This window comes from Malus sylvestris, chromosome 1, assembly GCF_916048215.2.
Source record: "Malus sylvestris chromosome 1, drMalSylv7.2, whole genome shotgun sequence".
NCBI lineage: Eukaryota > Viridiplantae > Streptophyta > Magnoliopsida > Rosales > Rosaceae > Malus > Malus sylvestris.
Window position 1 is genome coordinate 24,641,292 of NC_062260.1, and position 16,659 is coordinate 24,657,950.

Below are 16,659 nucleotides of genomic sequence, written 5' to 3' on the forward strand. Positions count from 1 at the left end.
ACTCATAAATTTGTACTCGAATGCCAACAAACAAAACGTATGGGATAATGGATTGGCCTATGAGAACTCATTAGCTTTTACCTCTTTTTATAGCATCTCAACACTCGACATAATTATTGAAATGTCCGCATGTTTTTACCTTTTTTGAAGTTTCCACATCCACCAAACAAACAGATTGAAGTCTCTTGTGCATTTGGAGGCCATATGAGGTGAAATAAGTTTTCATAAGTTTTATAGGGGCTCACTAAATTGAGCAATGCTAGCATGAAAAACTCTAATTTGGCAGCCTGATCACATGATATGCATCGTAGCTCTAATAAGTGTACGAAGTGGGTGTAGGTGTTGGGTGGGGTGGGGGAATTGTGGGGTTTGGTGGAAGAATGCAAGCAGTCTTGCTTGTTTGTGAGAGTTATCTCACCGAGGACATGGTCAAGTTGTTCTATTTAGGATTTTATTTTGATAAATTTTTCATTATGACGGGAACATAGGTGATACACAACGTGTTTTTTTTTATAAGTGGTGAAAAATTGTATTTTTTAAGTTATTAACTTTTTAGCACACATATTTCACCATCAATATAGTGATACGTGGTGTACTACTCCGTGTTCCAATCACACTGAAAAATCTCTCGATTTTCTCATGCTAGCATAGTCATCTATATTGTAGATCATTGATGCGTAGAGTTCACAAAATCAAGCAATGTCATCATAGTTGTCCATGATGTTACGATAGCGAGTCAGTGTATTTATAATCACAACTCATCAACTACGTACAATCACTCATGTGAGAATTTATGACTTGTGCTACTTGATCCTACAAAGGCATGTATAATATAAAATAAATTTGCATACATTTACAAAGACACCCTTAATGCCTAATTGAGTACATTATTGTTATTATTTTCCTTTTCTTTTTTTTTTCTTTGTTTTTTTTTTTGAGTACGTCGATACTTTTACACTAAAGGGAGAGGAGTTTAGCCAAGCCACACAATGCAACCTAATTTGGTATCGAATTCGTTATTCACGAGATTCAAACCTAAGATCTCTCACTTCCAAGTGAAGAGGAATATCACTAGACCGTAGAACTGAGTGGCTATTATTTTCTTTTGTTAACCGGCAGAGATAATAGGTTTTAGTTCCCTTTCAATTGGAATGTTTTGACCATTTTGCATCTCTAAACAAATGAGAAGACTGAGTTTAACACCTTAATCAATAATTAGCAAAGGGTTTACATGCCATTGTTGTTCTTTAACATTCAAATCTAGAGCATTTAGTCTCATAATAAACTAAACATTGATTTAACATCCGACCTGAATCGACCCTAAACAAAAACTTCTACCATACAAACACAACACATCACAAAACCAATTTCCAGACTCATTGCCTTCGGAAGACATAATCTGATCCCATTCATTGTCTTGGTCTGAAGAGCATTCTCCGGATTCGAGAAGAGCTACATTACGACCTGAGCTTCTGGATTTTCTATCTTCAGAAGGGCGATCCAAACCAATCCTCTGAGCTGCCTCAGTGTCATTTATGCTAGCGCTCTTGCTTCTTAGTCAATTTATTCGACTTTTCGCTGCATTCAGAAGGATGGTTTAGGAAACTAATCCGAACCCTAAACTAAAAAACTGAGTAGCAACATGTGGAACAAATACAATATATCAAAATATAAATACTTAACGAAATTGCATATAAAATCATAAATCACTGACTTGTTCTTTGAAAATAGAGGCTTGCAGAAGCAATCTCCTAAGACAGAAATTCGCCCCTACACTAGTGCAGTAGTTCAATGGACTCCTAAGACAGAAATTCGCCTCTACACCAGTGCAGTAGTTCAATGGACGTCTATACCAGTGCAGTAGTTCAATGGACGTCTATCTTGCAGGATACAACTATCTAATTGTATTGGTTTCTGATCTGACGGCCATATTTATAATGGTGTGATGGAGCAGTTAAAGCCGTAAGAACGGTTGTAACTATTCACGTGATCAGTTTTACCACATGACATTTAATATGTGCATCCAAACCCTTCAAGTCTAAAGCCCAAGGTCCATAACCTTGGCCCAATTCTTTTCAAACCAAAAGTGAGTGAACTCACTTATAAAGAGAGGTTTCTATTAAAGTTTGGGTGATGTGAGACTGAGAGTCCCTTACAAGTTCCTAACAGTTATTATCCATAAAACGGTGCAGATAAACAAAGACGGAGCTCAATTACTCAGAACGTTGAATCAACAGACAGAAATGAAATCGGTCCAACATGCAATTTCGTATATTAAACAGATTAAGCAATCCTAGAAAACAATTTAGTCTTTTAATCTATTAGCACTTCAGAGATGGGAAAAGGGATTTACACATGGTCTTTATAGATTTGGAAAAAGCGTATGATAGGGTCCCAAGAGACATTCTTTGGAGGATTTTAGAGAAGAAAGGAGTACGAGTAGCATATATCCAAGCTATAAAGGATATGTATGAAGGAGCAAAGACTGCCGTAAGAACTCATGAAGGACAAACCGAAAGCTTTCCCATATCTGTAGGATTACATCAAGGCTCATCCTTAAGTCCTTACCTTTTTGCGTTGGTAATGGATGAGTTAACAGGACATATTCAAGATGATATTCCTTGGTGTATGCTTTTCGCAGACGATATAGTGTTGATAGATGAAACTCAGGAAGGGGTAAATGCAAAGCTTAACCTTTGGAGAGAAGTGTTGGAATCTAAAGGTCTTCGCCTAAGCCGATCAAAGACAGAATATATGGAGTGCAAGTTCAGTGCAAATGGAGGCCAAAACGAGTTAGGGGTGAGGATCGGAGATCAAGAAATACCAAAGAGCGACCGTTTTCGTTACCTAGGATCTATCTTGCAAAAGAACGGAGAATTAGATGGAGATCTCAACCATAGAATACAAGCTGGATGGATGAAGTGGAAGAGTGCATCCGGCGTGTTGTGTGACCGCCGTATGCCACTAAAGCTCAAGGGAAAATTTTATAGGACGGCAATAAGGCCGGCGATGCTGTATGGCACAGAATGTTGGGCGGTGAAACATCAACACGTACACAAAATGGGTGTAGCGGAGATGAGGATGCTTCGTTGGATGTGTGGGCACACGAGAAAGGATAAGATTAGGAATGAGGATATCCGGGGTAAAGTAGGAGTAGCCGAAATTGAAGGAAAGATGAGAGAAAATCGGTTACGGTGGTTTGGACATGTGCAAAGAAGGCCTATTGACGCTCCGATTAGAAGATGCGACTATGGGACAGAGGTTCAGGGCCGAAGGGGTAGAGGAAGACCTAGGAAAACTTTGGAAGAGACTCTAAGAAAAGACTTAGAGTACTTGGATCTAACGAAGGACATGACACAGGATCGAGCACAATGGCGTTCTAAGATTCATATAGCCGATCCCACTCAGTGACTCGGATTTTCCAAGTCTCCAACCGAGAAGTTTTCCTCACTCGGGAAATTAAGGGAACACTACCCCAACCTACATGCTCCACTCTGAAAGCTTCAACATACAAGCTTCAACAAAAGAAAATTCAAAGAACTTAGCGAAGAAGGCTTTGGTGTATTTAACACAATACGTTGAAATGAAGGAAAGCTTATTTATTGATATCCCCGATAAGCTACAAATATGTACATATACATGAGTCAAAATAAACACACAAGAGGGAGCCTTCACAAAGGTTGCTTAGGAGAAGTCTCAGCAGTCGGTAGAGCCCCAGAAAGAGAAGGCACCGGAGGGGGATCATTTGGAGCCTCAGTACTGGACAGAACCCTAGAAGGAGGAGGCATCAGAGGTTGATCATTTGGAGCTTCATTACGCGGTACAGCCCCAGAAGACGAAGGCAATAAATGCCTTTGGAACAAACCCACAAATCTCTGATGATCAAGTAAAACCTGACCATCAGTTTCCTTCATCTGGTCAAGCTTCCTCTTCATGTTTGTAGCATAGTCATGTGCGAGCCGGTGCAACTGTTTATTCTCATGCTTGAGCCCTCTAATCTCCTGTTTGAGACTTATAACTTCAGCCGCCAATGATTCAACTTGGCGGGTTCGAGCAAATAGGCGTTGGGCCATATTAGACACAGAACCTGCACACTGAACACTGAGAGCCAGCGAATCCTTAACAGCTAACTCATCAGACCGTTTGGAAAGTAGTCTGTTATCTTTGGGAGTGAGAAGGTTCCTGGCCACCACCGCAGCGGTCATATCATTCTTCATCACGGAATCCCCAACGGTAAGAGGACCAGTAGGGGAGACGAAGGATGGGCGCCATATGTTGTCTGACGAAGGCGGGGCTGCCTCTTCAACAAGGTTCAAGTCAAAACGACGGTCGGAGGGGCCAGACATTTTCAAAGGTGTTGAAGAGAGAAGAGGTCGGACAAATCAAGATCTTAGAAGTGCAAGAATGAAGCTTCTACTGGTGGAGATTCAAGTGTGCTTTGGAACTTAATGCCAGCCCCTATAAAAATCTGCACTCGACGGAGCTTCAGAAATCGAAGAGGCACCTGCTCAGAAATCGAAGAGGCGTTTGCTTTCTCAAAAGCTGGGCTGCTTAGAGATCACGAGGGTTGATCTCAGAAATCGAAGAGGTGTTTGCTTTCTCAAAAGTTGGGCTGCTCAAAGACCACGAAGGCCGATCTCAGAAATCGAAGATGCGCTCGCTTTCTCAAAAGCTGGGCTCCCCAGAGACCACGAGGGCCGCTCTCAGAAATCGAAGAGGCACCTACTTTTCCAGCCTTGTCAGCACCTGTCACACGCACACTCAGCTTTGCGGAAATTATGGGCATTCTGTCAAAGACTTCTGGGGAAGTAGAAAACACATGAATCTTACTGTTCAATCACCCACTTACCACACGCAACAATAGCTCATGGGTACCACAGATAATTTTGCCAAAGTTCTCTGCCAAAGTTGAGCACGTGAAGCTTGCAGCTCCCACTACATCGCTCTGACCAAGAAGGGTAAAAGAATAGCAAAGAAACAGCACTAACAAAGTTTAGACCCATAAATTTTGAAGGTCTAGCTACCATATTATTACCCACAAGGGTAAAGGAACAGTACCACTGATGGATAATTGGAAAGTCCCTGTGTGTCAACCTCTGTGCTTCGTGGCAAGGTAGACTAGCAAACATGTCCAACCTTTACTCACATTCGAGAAAACACTCCCAATAAGATTGCTTGCTCCAAAAATCGAAGAGGCACCGTCCTCCGAATCTCGAGAGCCAGACTCCCAACATGACTACTTTCTTAAAAATCGAAGAGAGGGTAAAGGAACAGTACCATTGCTGGATAATTTGAAAGTCCCTGTGTGTCAACCTCTGTGCTTCGTGGCAAGGTAGACTAGCAAACATGCCCAACCTTTACTCACATTCGAGAAAACACTCCCAACAAGATTGCTTGCTCCAAAATCGAAGAGGCACGCCAGACCCCCAACATGATTGCTTTCTCAAAATCGATGAGGCATCGTTCTCCGAATCAATCGAAGAGGCGCTCGCTTTCTCAAAAGCTGGGCTACTCAGAGACCACGAGGGCCGATCTCAGAAATCGAAGAGGCACCTACTTTTCTAGCCTTGTCAGCACCTGTCACACGCACACTCAGCTTTGCAGAAATTATGGGCATTCTGTCGAAGACTTCTGGTGAAGTAGAAAGCACATGAATCTTACTGTTCAATCACCCACTTCCCACACGCAACAATAGCTCATGGGTACCACAGATAACTTTGCCAAAGTTCTCTGCCAAAGTTGAGCACGTGAAGCTTGCAGCTCCCACTACATCGCTCTGACCAAGAAAGGTAAAAGAATAGCAAAGAAACAGCACTAACAAAAATTTAGACACATAAATTTTGAAGGTCTAGCTACCATATTATTACCCACAAGGGTAAAGGAACAGTACCACTGCTGGATAATTGGAAAGTCCCTGTGTGTCAACCTCTGTGCTTTGTGGCAAGGTAGACTAGCAAACATGCCCAACCTTTACTCACATTCGAGAAAACACTCCCAACAAGATTGCTTGCTCTAAAATCGAAGAGGCACCGTCCTCCGAATCTCGAGAGCCAGACTCCCAACATGACTACTTTCTCAAAATCGAAGAGAGGGTAAAGGAACAGTACCATTGCTGGATAATTGGAAAGTCCCTGTGTGTCAACCTTTGTGCTTCGTGGCAAGGTAGACTAGCAAACATGCCCAACCTTTACTCACATTCGAGACAACACTCCCAACAAGATTGCTTGCTCCAAAATCGAAGAGGCACCGCCATCCGAATCTCGAGAGCCAGACTCCCAACATGATTACTTCCTCAAAAATCGAAAAGACACTGCTCTCCGAATCTCGAGAGTCAGACCCCCAGCATGATTGTTTTCTCAAAAATCGAAGAGGCATTGTTCTCCGAATATACCACAGACCACCTTTTCAAAGTGCTTTGACAAAGTTAAAACATGTGAAACTGGCAGCTCCCACTACCGTGCTATGACCAAGCAGGGTAAAGGAATAGCATTACTATTTGTTGTTAGGGAGACTCCTATATATGTCGACCTCCATCCCCAACGGACATGTAGACCTGCAAAAATGCTCAACCCTTCATCATATCTGAGAGGGCACTCCCAACGAAGCCTTTCGAAATATTCAGCTTTCTTTCCCCCCGATAATACCTCTGCAAACAAGCTATACTAGAGCAAGAATATCTCATATCATCAGGGTTAAAAGCAAGAGTATCCTATATCATGCTTTTTCCCTGTCTTTTCTTTTGGCCTTGTTTTTACCTGCAAGACAAGGAGAAAGAGAGCAATCAGTCAGCACTTGGAATCAAGCTTCCAGCCAGGAACTGACTGCCTGGAACCCCTTACCTGATTACTTACCTGGCATTGCTCTCGAGTACTCATCTTCAACATCTTATGTTTCCAGGGAAGATTCCGCATCTGCTTGAGGAACAGATAGGGCAAGTGCGAAGGATACAAGGAAGCATGTGGAGACAAGCGTAACAGCACACGTGCCGATACATCCATTACTCTGTCAAAAGCAAAAGTATCCCATATCAGCAGGTTGGAACGTACTCTAGATTTGATGGACTTGTTTTGACCCTCAAATTCTTCAGTCGGCCTTAATACTCTGGAGGAAACCAGAAAACCCTCCAGCCCAGTTCAAGAATAAGCCTGTGGAAAGTTACTTCTTCAGAAGCAAAAGTATCTCATATCATCTCTTCTCATTTTTCTTCTCTTTATCCTTCATGCTGCTGCAAGATGGGGAGAAGGTGAACAATCAATCGGAGCTCTGATTGCTTACCTTGTCTGTCACCTCTTTCAGCAGACCCCCTAACTCGGCGACTTGGGGGACTCCTACTACATGGTTTGTATCGCGCTTGACCAAGCCTGAAACTACAAGTAAGCTTCAAGTGAAATTGATACATTACCTTGTGCATATCCACCAGTTAAAGATACCACCCCTGGATGGAGGAAGAGTACTTCCAGAGAAGATGCCACATCTACCTATGAGACAGATAAGGCAAGTCAAGACGACACCACACTCCGATACTTAGAAGTTTCGTGATTACGAGATCATTCTCCCACAATATTTCCTAATGTCATTTGTACTAAATCATTCACTTGTACTCACTAAAGGAGAGCTTGAACCTATGTACTTGTGTAAACCCTTCACAATTAATGAGAACTCTTCTATTCCGTGGACGTAGCCAATCTGGGTGAACCACATACATCTTGTGTTTGCTTTCCTATCTCTATCCATTTATATACTTATCCACACTAATGACCGGAGCAATCTAGCGAAGATCACAAAAAGCGACCGTTTTCGCTACCTAGGATCTATCTTGCAAGAGAACGGAGAATTAGATGGAGATCTCAACCATAGAATACGAGCTGGATGGAAAGAGTGCATCCGGCGTGTTGTGTGACCGTCGTAGGCCACTGAAGCTCAAAGGAAAATTTTATAGGACGACAATAAGGCCAGCGATGTTGTATGGCACAGAATGTTGGGTGGTGAAGCATCAACACGTACACAAAATTGGTGTAGCGGAGATGAGGATGCTTCGTGGGAGGTGTGGGCACACGAGAAAGGATAAGATTGGGAATGAGGATATCCAAGGTAAAGTAGGAGTAACCGAAATTGTAGGAAAGATGAGAGAAAATCGGCTCCGGTGATTTGGACATGTGCAAAGAAGGCCGACTGACGCTCCGGGTCGAAGATGTGACTACGGGACAGAGGTCCAGGGCCGAAGGGGTAGAGGAAGACCTAAGAAAACTTTGGAAGAGACTCTCAGAAAAGACTTAGAGTACTTGGATCTAACGGAGGACATGACACAAAACCGAGCGCAATGGCGTTCTAGGATTCATATAGCCGACCCCACTTAGTGGGAAAAGGCTTTGTTGTTGTTGTTGTTGTTGTTAATCTTGCGGAAAATCTCGCTGACGGGGTTAGGCCAGTTGGCCAGGTCCCTGCACCCTAGTTTGAATCTCTCGCCCCATAAACTGTAGTAGTTTAGAACAGAATATCGCGTTATCAATAAAAATATCGCAGAAAACCTCAATAGTATATGCCATTGTTTACAGTCAGTGAGAAATGAATTAGACAAGAAAGGGGATAGCAAATTAAATTAGTGGGATGATTTCGGGCAACTCCGCAAGAAGCTGCCGGCATTCCGGACATCGGACCAGTCGAACTTTTGTTATCAATTCAGGAGACATCTTTGTCCAACACAAACAACAGGGTTTCCAGTTCCAACAAAAAAGTCTCAAACTTTGAACTTATTGAACTCCAAACACCATCTGCAATGCAAGCACAACATGTTTATGGAATCAGAACAAAAGCTAATTCTCCCAAAAACCAAAAAAAAAAAGATCCATGAATAACAACAAGGACAACAAAAAAGACATAAAAACAGGAAATTCAGAGCCAGAATATGAAGAAATTAAGGAAGCGGTACCTGAACAAAACATAAGTGAAACCTCATAGAGATCCAAGAGAGAGAGAGAGAGAGAGAGAGAGAGAGAGAGAGGCAAGGGATTTGTTGGTGTGTTTGGTTTTCATGAAATGGGTGAAGAAGGCAAAGGGAGGTGTTGGCAAAAATGTTGAAAAATAAATAAATAAATAATGGAAAAGCGCCTCAAAGTCTTTGGGAGTGTGGAAAAGGTTAAGTCTTTGATTTCCAAACAGAGGAATTGATGGAGGATTTGGAATTGGCCTTATTTTCCGTGGTGAAGAAGCTTCTATCAGGTCGGACCACTGCTGACCGTCAGAAACACGGCCAAGCTCAAAGACTTACAGAGAAGAGAGAGAGATGATTAACTTCGAGATTAGCTTACGAGAAATTCTTGTGTTCAGATAGAGAACTATATTATACCTATGTGTCCACACAAAAAACTAGTGAAACCCCTATAATTTGCCAAAGATTATTTCTTGCAACTAAAACATAGTCCAAGTAGCGTCATCTGACCGACAAATATTTGTCACATATTTTCAAAAGTAAAGCAACTATTTAATATTGTTCATATGTGGTGTCTTTGATTACCTGAGAGTATCTCATGTGTAATAAGGTTTACCGCCATCTAGGCCTGGCATTTTGGACCCAACCCGTTAACCTGACTCCACCCAACCCGTTAATATTTGTATTTGGATGGATGCTTAACGAGTCGGGTCGCTAACAGGTGAACATGTTAACAACCCATTAAATAACGGGTCACTTTGGGTCAACCCGTTAGACCCGTTAAGACCCGTTAGCATCTGTTAGTTGAGGATATTTTAGTAATTTTAGTAAAGTCTTAATAACAAAAAAATAAACTTTATGCAAAAAATAATAATAATAATTGTTAACGGGTGAAACAGGTCGGGTTCGGATGACCCGTTAACTTAACGGGTCGGGTTCAATCCTACCCAAACCCAATAAACCCGACCCGTTTACAGGTCTACCTCCATCCTACTTTCAGCAACGAAACACAAGGCCATGTGTTTGGTTGTGAGTGGAAGCATGGATAACATTGTTTTTAGATCAACATAAAGTGATGATATATCAAATTAATCATGAAGCATTTTTGTGAGAAAAATAATTTATGTTATTAATTTAAGATGCTATGGTAAAGTTATAGAGTGTTGGTAGGCCCTTCCATACCAACTCCCCTCGCACTCTAGCCTTTTAATTTGGGTCCTTTCCCTTTTGGGCATTACCATAATAGCCAACCACTCTTTACCTTGCTGGCAAGACCGTTATATAAGTAGGGTATTTTTGGTATTTTCGTAAACTACACGTCTCCAAGTGAAAGTCAACTGCCTCGGCCATTCAGCCTCCTCCCAATCCTATTTCTGGGTTTTTGCTGGAAATCCCAGGGTCAAAACTTCTGGAAGTTTATGACATCTCATACGTGGCATTCGTAGGTCTGGCACTTTAGAGGGATTTAGATCTCATCCGAATTCAAATTGTAAGGATCCTAGGAATTCTTACATTTTAACTATTCATTGTACATCTTACGATAAAAAATCATTTGATTTTTTTTATTTAAAATTAAACATAAATAGTACATACGAAAATTAGTCGTACGATATACGATAAACGAATAAGGTATAAGAATCCCTAAGATCCCCACAAAGTAAATCCGGAGAGGACCCTCTTTGCTTTTAGGAGAGGAGAGTAGGTATGTTTTTTGTGTGGGTCCAAATTTTGACTTTAGGGGATTAACACATAAAACAAGTCAAATGAAATTATTAGGTTAATTAACCACCAAGGGGTGGCATCATGGTTGAGACAAATTTCAATTTCGTATTTTACATCACTTGTTCAAGGTTTGATTCATGAAGCTGTCGAATCACACGATAATGACCAACATACCTTTGTAAATCTTCATAACCCAAAAAAGATAGGCTGTCGTGGCTCGACCACTAGCTAGCCCTTGTTTTTGAAAAAAGAAAAGAAAATTATTAGGGTAATTACAATTACAATAGTAAGCGAAATCTAGGTTACATATTATAGAATATATAGTTGATATCATAGATCTGTCATTAGTAGCAAAAATGCTTACTAGCTAGTAAGTTAATGTAATCTTTTTTACTAGCATAAGCACGTCCACAATAATTATTATGATTTGAACAAAACATATTGGAGACATCAAATTAAAAAATATTAACAATCTAATTATGACCACAAATAGAAAAATACAGTGTTATTAATAAAATATTTGATCAATTGTTCAATGGCTAAACAATATTTTATTTGAGTGAAATTTGTATGGAAGATTTATAGTAAATACTTAAAGAATGAACGACTTTTATCATGAGATCAAATTGTGTAATGAATCCAATTAAGACCTATTGGATAATGGATTGGCCTATGAGATCTCTCCAACTTTTACCTTTTTTTAGGAGAGATTTTTCAATGTACTCAGAACACGAAAAGGTACACTATATGTATTGTTCTAAAAAACGCCCTAGGTGCTAGGCGCCTTGGAACCGAGGCGATTTTGTGCAAAACGGTTGGAAAAATCGGGGTGGCTCTAGGCGGGCTAGGCGGCTGGGTGGTTTTTTTTTTTTTTTTTTTTTTTTTTTTTTTTTTTTGTGAAATTTGTTTAAAGTCTTAAGTATAATTATACCTTGAAATTTTGTTAATTTTATAGAATAGGTGTGTTGTGTATCAACTTAAATTCCGGGATGCTAAAGATAAGTATCTTACATTACTAAATTTCCTTATTTTCCTCCTATTTTCCATTTATGTGGTTTTAAATTGTGAAATTGTTGTATATGCGTCATCCTACAATACTTCTCACTATGGTTATATGGCATATATGCTTAATGTGTTTTTAAATTTTGGACTTGTTGGATACTCTTTATGTATTTTATCATTCTTTTATTATTTTATCCATGAATTTTATACAAGTATAATTTTTTGTAAGTGTCAATATGCACTTATTTACAAGATATATAAGAAATTTACCTAAATCCGTCTAGGCATTAAGCTCTAGCCTGCCGCCCAACTAGCGCTTACACTCGACGTAATCATTAAAATGTCCGCATGTGTTTACCTTTTGTTAGTTTCTGACACCGACCAAACAAACAGATTGAAGTCACTTGTGCATTTGGAGGCCATGTGAGGTGAAATAAGTTTTGTAGGAGCTCACAAAATTGAGCAATGCTAGCATGACAAAATCTCCCCTTTGGCAGCCTGACCACATCGAAGACCCTTATGCGTAATGAGTACATTATTATTATTATTATTATTATTATTATTATTATTATTATTTCCTTGTTTGTTCACTGGCAGAGATAATAGGTTATTAAATAGGAAGTTTTACACTTTCGGTACTGTTCACTTTTAACGAAAAATAACATTTTTACTTTAAAAAATCACTACTAGTACTATTCACTTACAACACTTTTTTGTCATTTTAATTAAAACTAAAAAATTTCAAGTCATTTTCATTAGTTTTCCTAATTAAATATCTTTCGATTGTAGGCCTCGTTTGGCAACTCGGACTGTACTGATTATTTCTGTCGGATAGGATAAATAGCCACCGGACAGTACTGACTAAATTAGTCGGGCGTTTAGTGTAGTATCGGACTAATGACTGTATTATTTATACTATGTTTGGTTTGGTACTCTATTGGATAAGAAACACAAAAATATTATTATAGCATATCCAGATCTTGAATACAACCTGCAACCATAGATGTCCATGAGACAGTATCCAACCTAGGAGTGCTGCATCTCAAGCCATAATCGGATAAACGCAAAGAAGAATGGACAGTATTCAACGCCTTCCAGACTTGAGCGTGAACTTGTTTCCCGTACTCATACTCAAAAGATTCAACCGAGATAATAACCCAATTCACCAAAATGCTCGAGGATAAAAAAAAACAGGAGAGAAATTCATGAGGTAATAATCTATGCCAACCAAAAAGTAAACCAATTTAGCAAATTAACAGAGATAATAACCCAATTCACCAAAAAGTTCAAAAAGTTCAAAAAGTTGGGAAAAATCGCCCAACTAATTTGTCAACTGGGTTCAAATTTTCAACATACCTAACTCAAGATCTTTGCAATTCTTGCAAAAACCCAACCAAATTGATTTATTTTCAAATGATTCGACCCATACCAGGCAAACAAACCAGGTGGGTAGTGTTCTTCTGGCAGGGGAGATGGGCGCACAAGCAAAAAATATATATATATACAGATCAATTTTTTTTTTTGAGATCTGAAAATTGCACAAAAATAGGAGGAGGGCAGAACGGAGAGAGAAGAAGAAGAAAAATAGAAGGAAGAGGGCGGAACAGAAGGGAGGATGAGAACCTGGGTTCAGATGAGAGAGCAAGCAACGCAAGAGAGGCGGAGAGAGCGAGAGAGGCTGTGTCTTCTACCCGACTAAATAATACCGTCCTTTTGGAAAGTATAACTAAGCGGGTATCAGCAGTACTAATTAGGTTGGGCCGGATTATATAATCCGGTGCCTATTTAATCCAAACGGGCACCAAACATCGTACTCCGTATTATTAGTACTATTCGGTACCTTATACGGTGTGCCAAACAGGGCCATAATGTTTTGACCATTTCACCCCCTAAACAAATGAGAAGACTGAGTTTAACACCTTAATCAACAATTAGCAAAGCTTTTCCATGCCATTTTTGTTCTTTAACATTCAAAATCTAGAGCATTTAGTATCATAATTAACTAAACATTGACATAACATTCCACCTGAATTGACCATTTGACCCTAAACAAAAACACAACACATCATGCAAGAGACATCAAGTGAGCCTCAGAAACGTACTTGAGCATTCCATATAAGAAACCGAGTTTACGCAGCTGCAACCGCCCGCCGCCTGTGCCCGGTAAATGCTTGACGAAGCTCTTGGTATCCGCTCCTGTAGTGCTCCAGCGAGAAGCAAAGCTGCCGGATCACCTCTCTTTTCTCCTCAGCCGCACCCGAGATCACAACACTCTGCCTATTCACCTCTTGCTGCAACTCCTCCACTCTCGATTTCAACTCATCTACTAGTCTATGTGCACATTCGGATCCAAATATCAGACCCTCATGTTCTGTTCGTAACAGACTAAGATGTCCCGCCATTTCCTGAATCTGATTGTCGCGGGAACTCACATTCGCCATAAGCGTTTGAGCCCTAGCATTGAGCTCATCTTTCTCCGCCATCAGCATATCATATTTCAGTTTAAACCTGTCGAAGTCTTTATTTACAGCTTCCACATGTCCATTTCTGTCAGCAACTTCTACTTTCAGGCGGCTTATTTCATCTTGCAATGCCATCTCGCGGACAACGTGCTGCCTTTCCATTTCCATCTTATCCGTTTCACATTGCCTTATTTCGTCGTCCAAACTCTTGCTTTTGAAGCTCAATTCTTCAACTCTTGTGTCCAAAAGGATTTGTTTCTCTGAAAAACTTGAAATGTCAGCCTGCAGGTTTGCTTTCTCAAGAGAGAATTGTTCCTGTAAATCATGCAATGCACTCTTCAGCTGCATCACCTCAAGATCACGGCCAAGTATATCAGCATTGTACCTCACTATCCTCTCCTCCAGCTCCGAAACATGCTTTCTCTCCAAGTCAAGTTGGACTTCCAGACCTTGCATTTGATGAGCACCTTCGGAAATTCTATGGGCATGTTCATCCTTCAACTTTACAATCTCTTTGTCCAACCCCTTACGCCTTTCCTTAGTCACTTCCAAGTCTCCCAACAATCTCCCAATCTCATTTTCTCTATCTGATGCCAGACTCTCCAACTCAACTATCTGATTTTGCAGCTCAAACACCCGCATTTTCTCCATTTTAAGATCACCCTCCCTCATTTGGAGCTTCTCTCTCACGCTAGAAAGTTCGGTTTCAAGCTCAGTAATCTTCTGCTGCCATCCCTGGCTGTCAAAATCATCGTTCGGAGGTGGAACCAAGTAATTGCAGACGGGGGAGTTAAGAGATTCTGACTCGGATCCCAATGATGACGAGGAAGATGATTCGCTGCCATTCTTTAAAGAAAGAGCTGGACTAGAACCATCTGAGCTTGGTGATATACCTAACCCAACAACTTGATGGCCGGATTTGTGCAGACCATGTTTAGCATCAGGAGTCAACAGAGGAGAGCCTTGGTCGAAACCATATTCAGAATCTCCCAACCCCTTATGTGCTTCTTTGGTCAAGTGTTCGTAGCATCCAGCCAGCGACCGATACATTCTGTGAAATTCCTCAACCAATTCTGGCTTCTTCTGATAAAACGCTTCATCATTTTTTGGCGAAGAATCGCCATCTTCTTTGATCAGCTTCATCATTTGCTTAATCCTCTGGTCCATCTCTGCAAGAACCAACATTTTGAACACTTATTGGGTCAAATCAGCACAGAAACATTACAGTAAGGAACAATATATAATCAGCAAGACAGAGAACAACAAACAAGACGGGCTCGAAAATAGCCACTTACCTTCAAGATTTTCTACCAGCCACATAGAAGTAGAACGATCTGGGGTGATACCATTGTCCAGTCCAGTTGAATCTGACTCCTTCAGTTCTGTTCTCTCCATATCAACCATCTATTGGCATCAAATGATGAAAAACACACCACATAAATCCCCAGAAAAAAACAGGAAAAATTAGTAGATGTCTAAATTCTGACTCCGATTCGGTTGAGAACGGGAAATTCTATGAAAGAGGTGAACCGAGAAGGTAGCTAGCATTCTCCTAATTTATACACGAGCGAAATTTTGGAGGGGATTCAAACACAGAACCTCGGGCGGAAAGGATAAACGCTCTTAACCACTCTGAGCTAACAAGGGTTGCTAGTTTAAATCTCAATTAAGCAATTAAGTACTCTTTTAAACACATATAAACATGGAAAAGATGCAAAATCAAATCAAATCTCGAATCAGATCCGAGATAAGAATTCCTATACAGTTCTAATTAGTAATTTGAACGAAAACATCGAATCAGCCATTGCAGCAGACAAGTCACCAAACCACATGCAAGAATTAAAACAAAAAGCGATTCTGAAAAAAAGCATAATCTGTACGCAATCGATTCTACAAACTCAAAAGCCGAAAAGGAGAATCGACAGATCAACAGGAAGAGTGAGCTCACTGTCACTGACCTTTTGCTGCGACAGAGGAGAAGAGACTTAGAGAGAGAGAGAGAGAGAGAGCTCCAGATCCAATTCCTGCCCGAATCAGAAGGATAAGCGAAGCGATTAATCGGTGCTTTTGCGTTTTGAGGTAAAAGCGGCTTTTTTTCAAAATGAAAAATAGATACATTCGGTTGAGGACAGCGAGAAAATTTTGTTGCCCGCGTATTCTGTCACAGATTTCTATGTGCCCAAAATGCCCTCCCACCCGTCGTTTCTTTTCAGTCTCGTGATTTCTGTCAATGGGTATTTTCGTAACTTAACGAACTACTCCGATAATTAGGCCCTCAGAGGTGGGGCCGTAACGCATGATGGACCAGCGGCGTCCCATCCCTGCCAGCGGAACAACCAAAGATTTATGGCGGGAAAACATTCCAAACTTAATAAAAAAAATCTGATTTTATTTTATTTCTATTTGCAAAACATATCTACTCTTACTAGGGGATGTGAGCAAATAATATTTTTTGTTGACACCGTTAAGAATGAATCTCACATCATAGTATCAGAGTCAAATTGTTTCATATGTGAAGTTCAACGGTACACGCGCTCTATATCC

The 16,659-nt window shown here is 40.5% G+C and overlaps 2 protein-coding genes across 11 annotated transcripts; both read right to left on the minus strand.

The window, feature by feature from the left end:
• Positions 1-1,191: 1,191 nt before the first annotated feature.
• Positions 1,192-16,233, minus strand: LOC126589429 (protein NETWORKED 4A-like). Of its 6 annotated transcripts, XR_007611861.1 has the most exons (6): positions 16,074-16,233; positions 15,411-15,519; positions 13,756-15,284; positions 10,826-10,885; positions 8,930-9,263; positions 8,484-8,771 (listed from the first exon to the last, which is right to left on the minus strand). XR_007611861.1 is itself a non-coding variant. In XM_050254996.1 (4 exons), exons 2-3 carry the CDS (start codon positions 15,517-15,519, stop codon positions 13,783-13,785), a joined length of 1,611 nt encoding a protein of 536 aa, XP_050110953.1. In that variant the 5' UTR covers positions 16,074-16,233; the 3' UTR covers positions 8,484-8,771; positions 13,756-13,782. The 6 variants fall into 6 exon arrangements, 3 of the variants coding, with proteins under 3 accessions (XP_050110953.1, XP_050110773.1, XP_050110701.1); XR_007611865.1 differs by lacking the exons at positions 8,484-8,771; positions 8,930-9,263 and adding an exon at positions 1,192-1,578; XR_007611879.1 differs by lacking the exon at positions 8,930-9,263.
• Positions 3,672-6,345, minus strand: LOC126590754 (uncharacterized). Of its 5 annotated transcripts, none has more exons than XM_050256462.1 (2): positions 6,186-6,345; positions 3,672-5,136 (listed from the first exon to the last, which is right to left on the minus strand). In XM_050256462.1, the coding sequence occupies exon 2, from the start codon at positions 4,344-4,346 to the stop codon at positions 3,672-3,674; it is 675 nt and encodes a 224-aa protein (XP_050112419.1). In that variant the 5' UTR covers positions 4,347-5,136; positions 6,186-6,345. The 5 variants fall into 5 exon arrangements, with proteins under 5 accessions (XP_050112419.1, XP_050112488.1, XP_050112367.1 ...); XM_050256531.1 differs by having other exon boundaries at positions 3,672-5,094; positions 6,144-6,345; XM_050256410.1 differs by lacking the exon at positions 6,186-6,345 and adding an exon at positions 5,969-6,170.
• Positions 16,234-16,659: the final 426 nt, after the last annotated feature.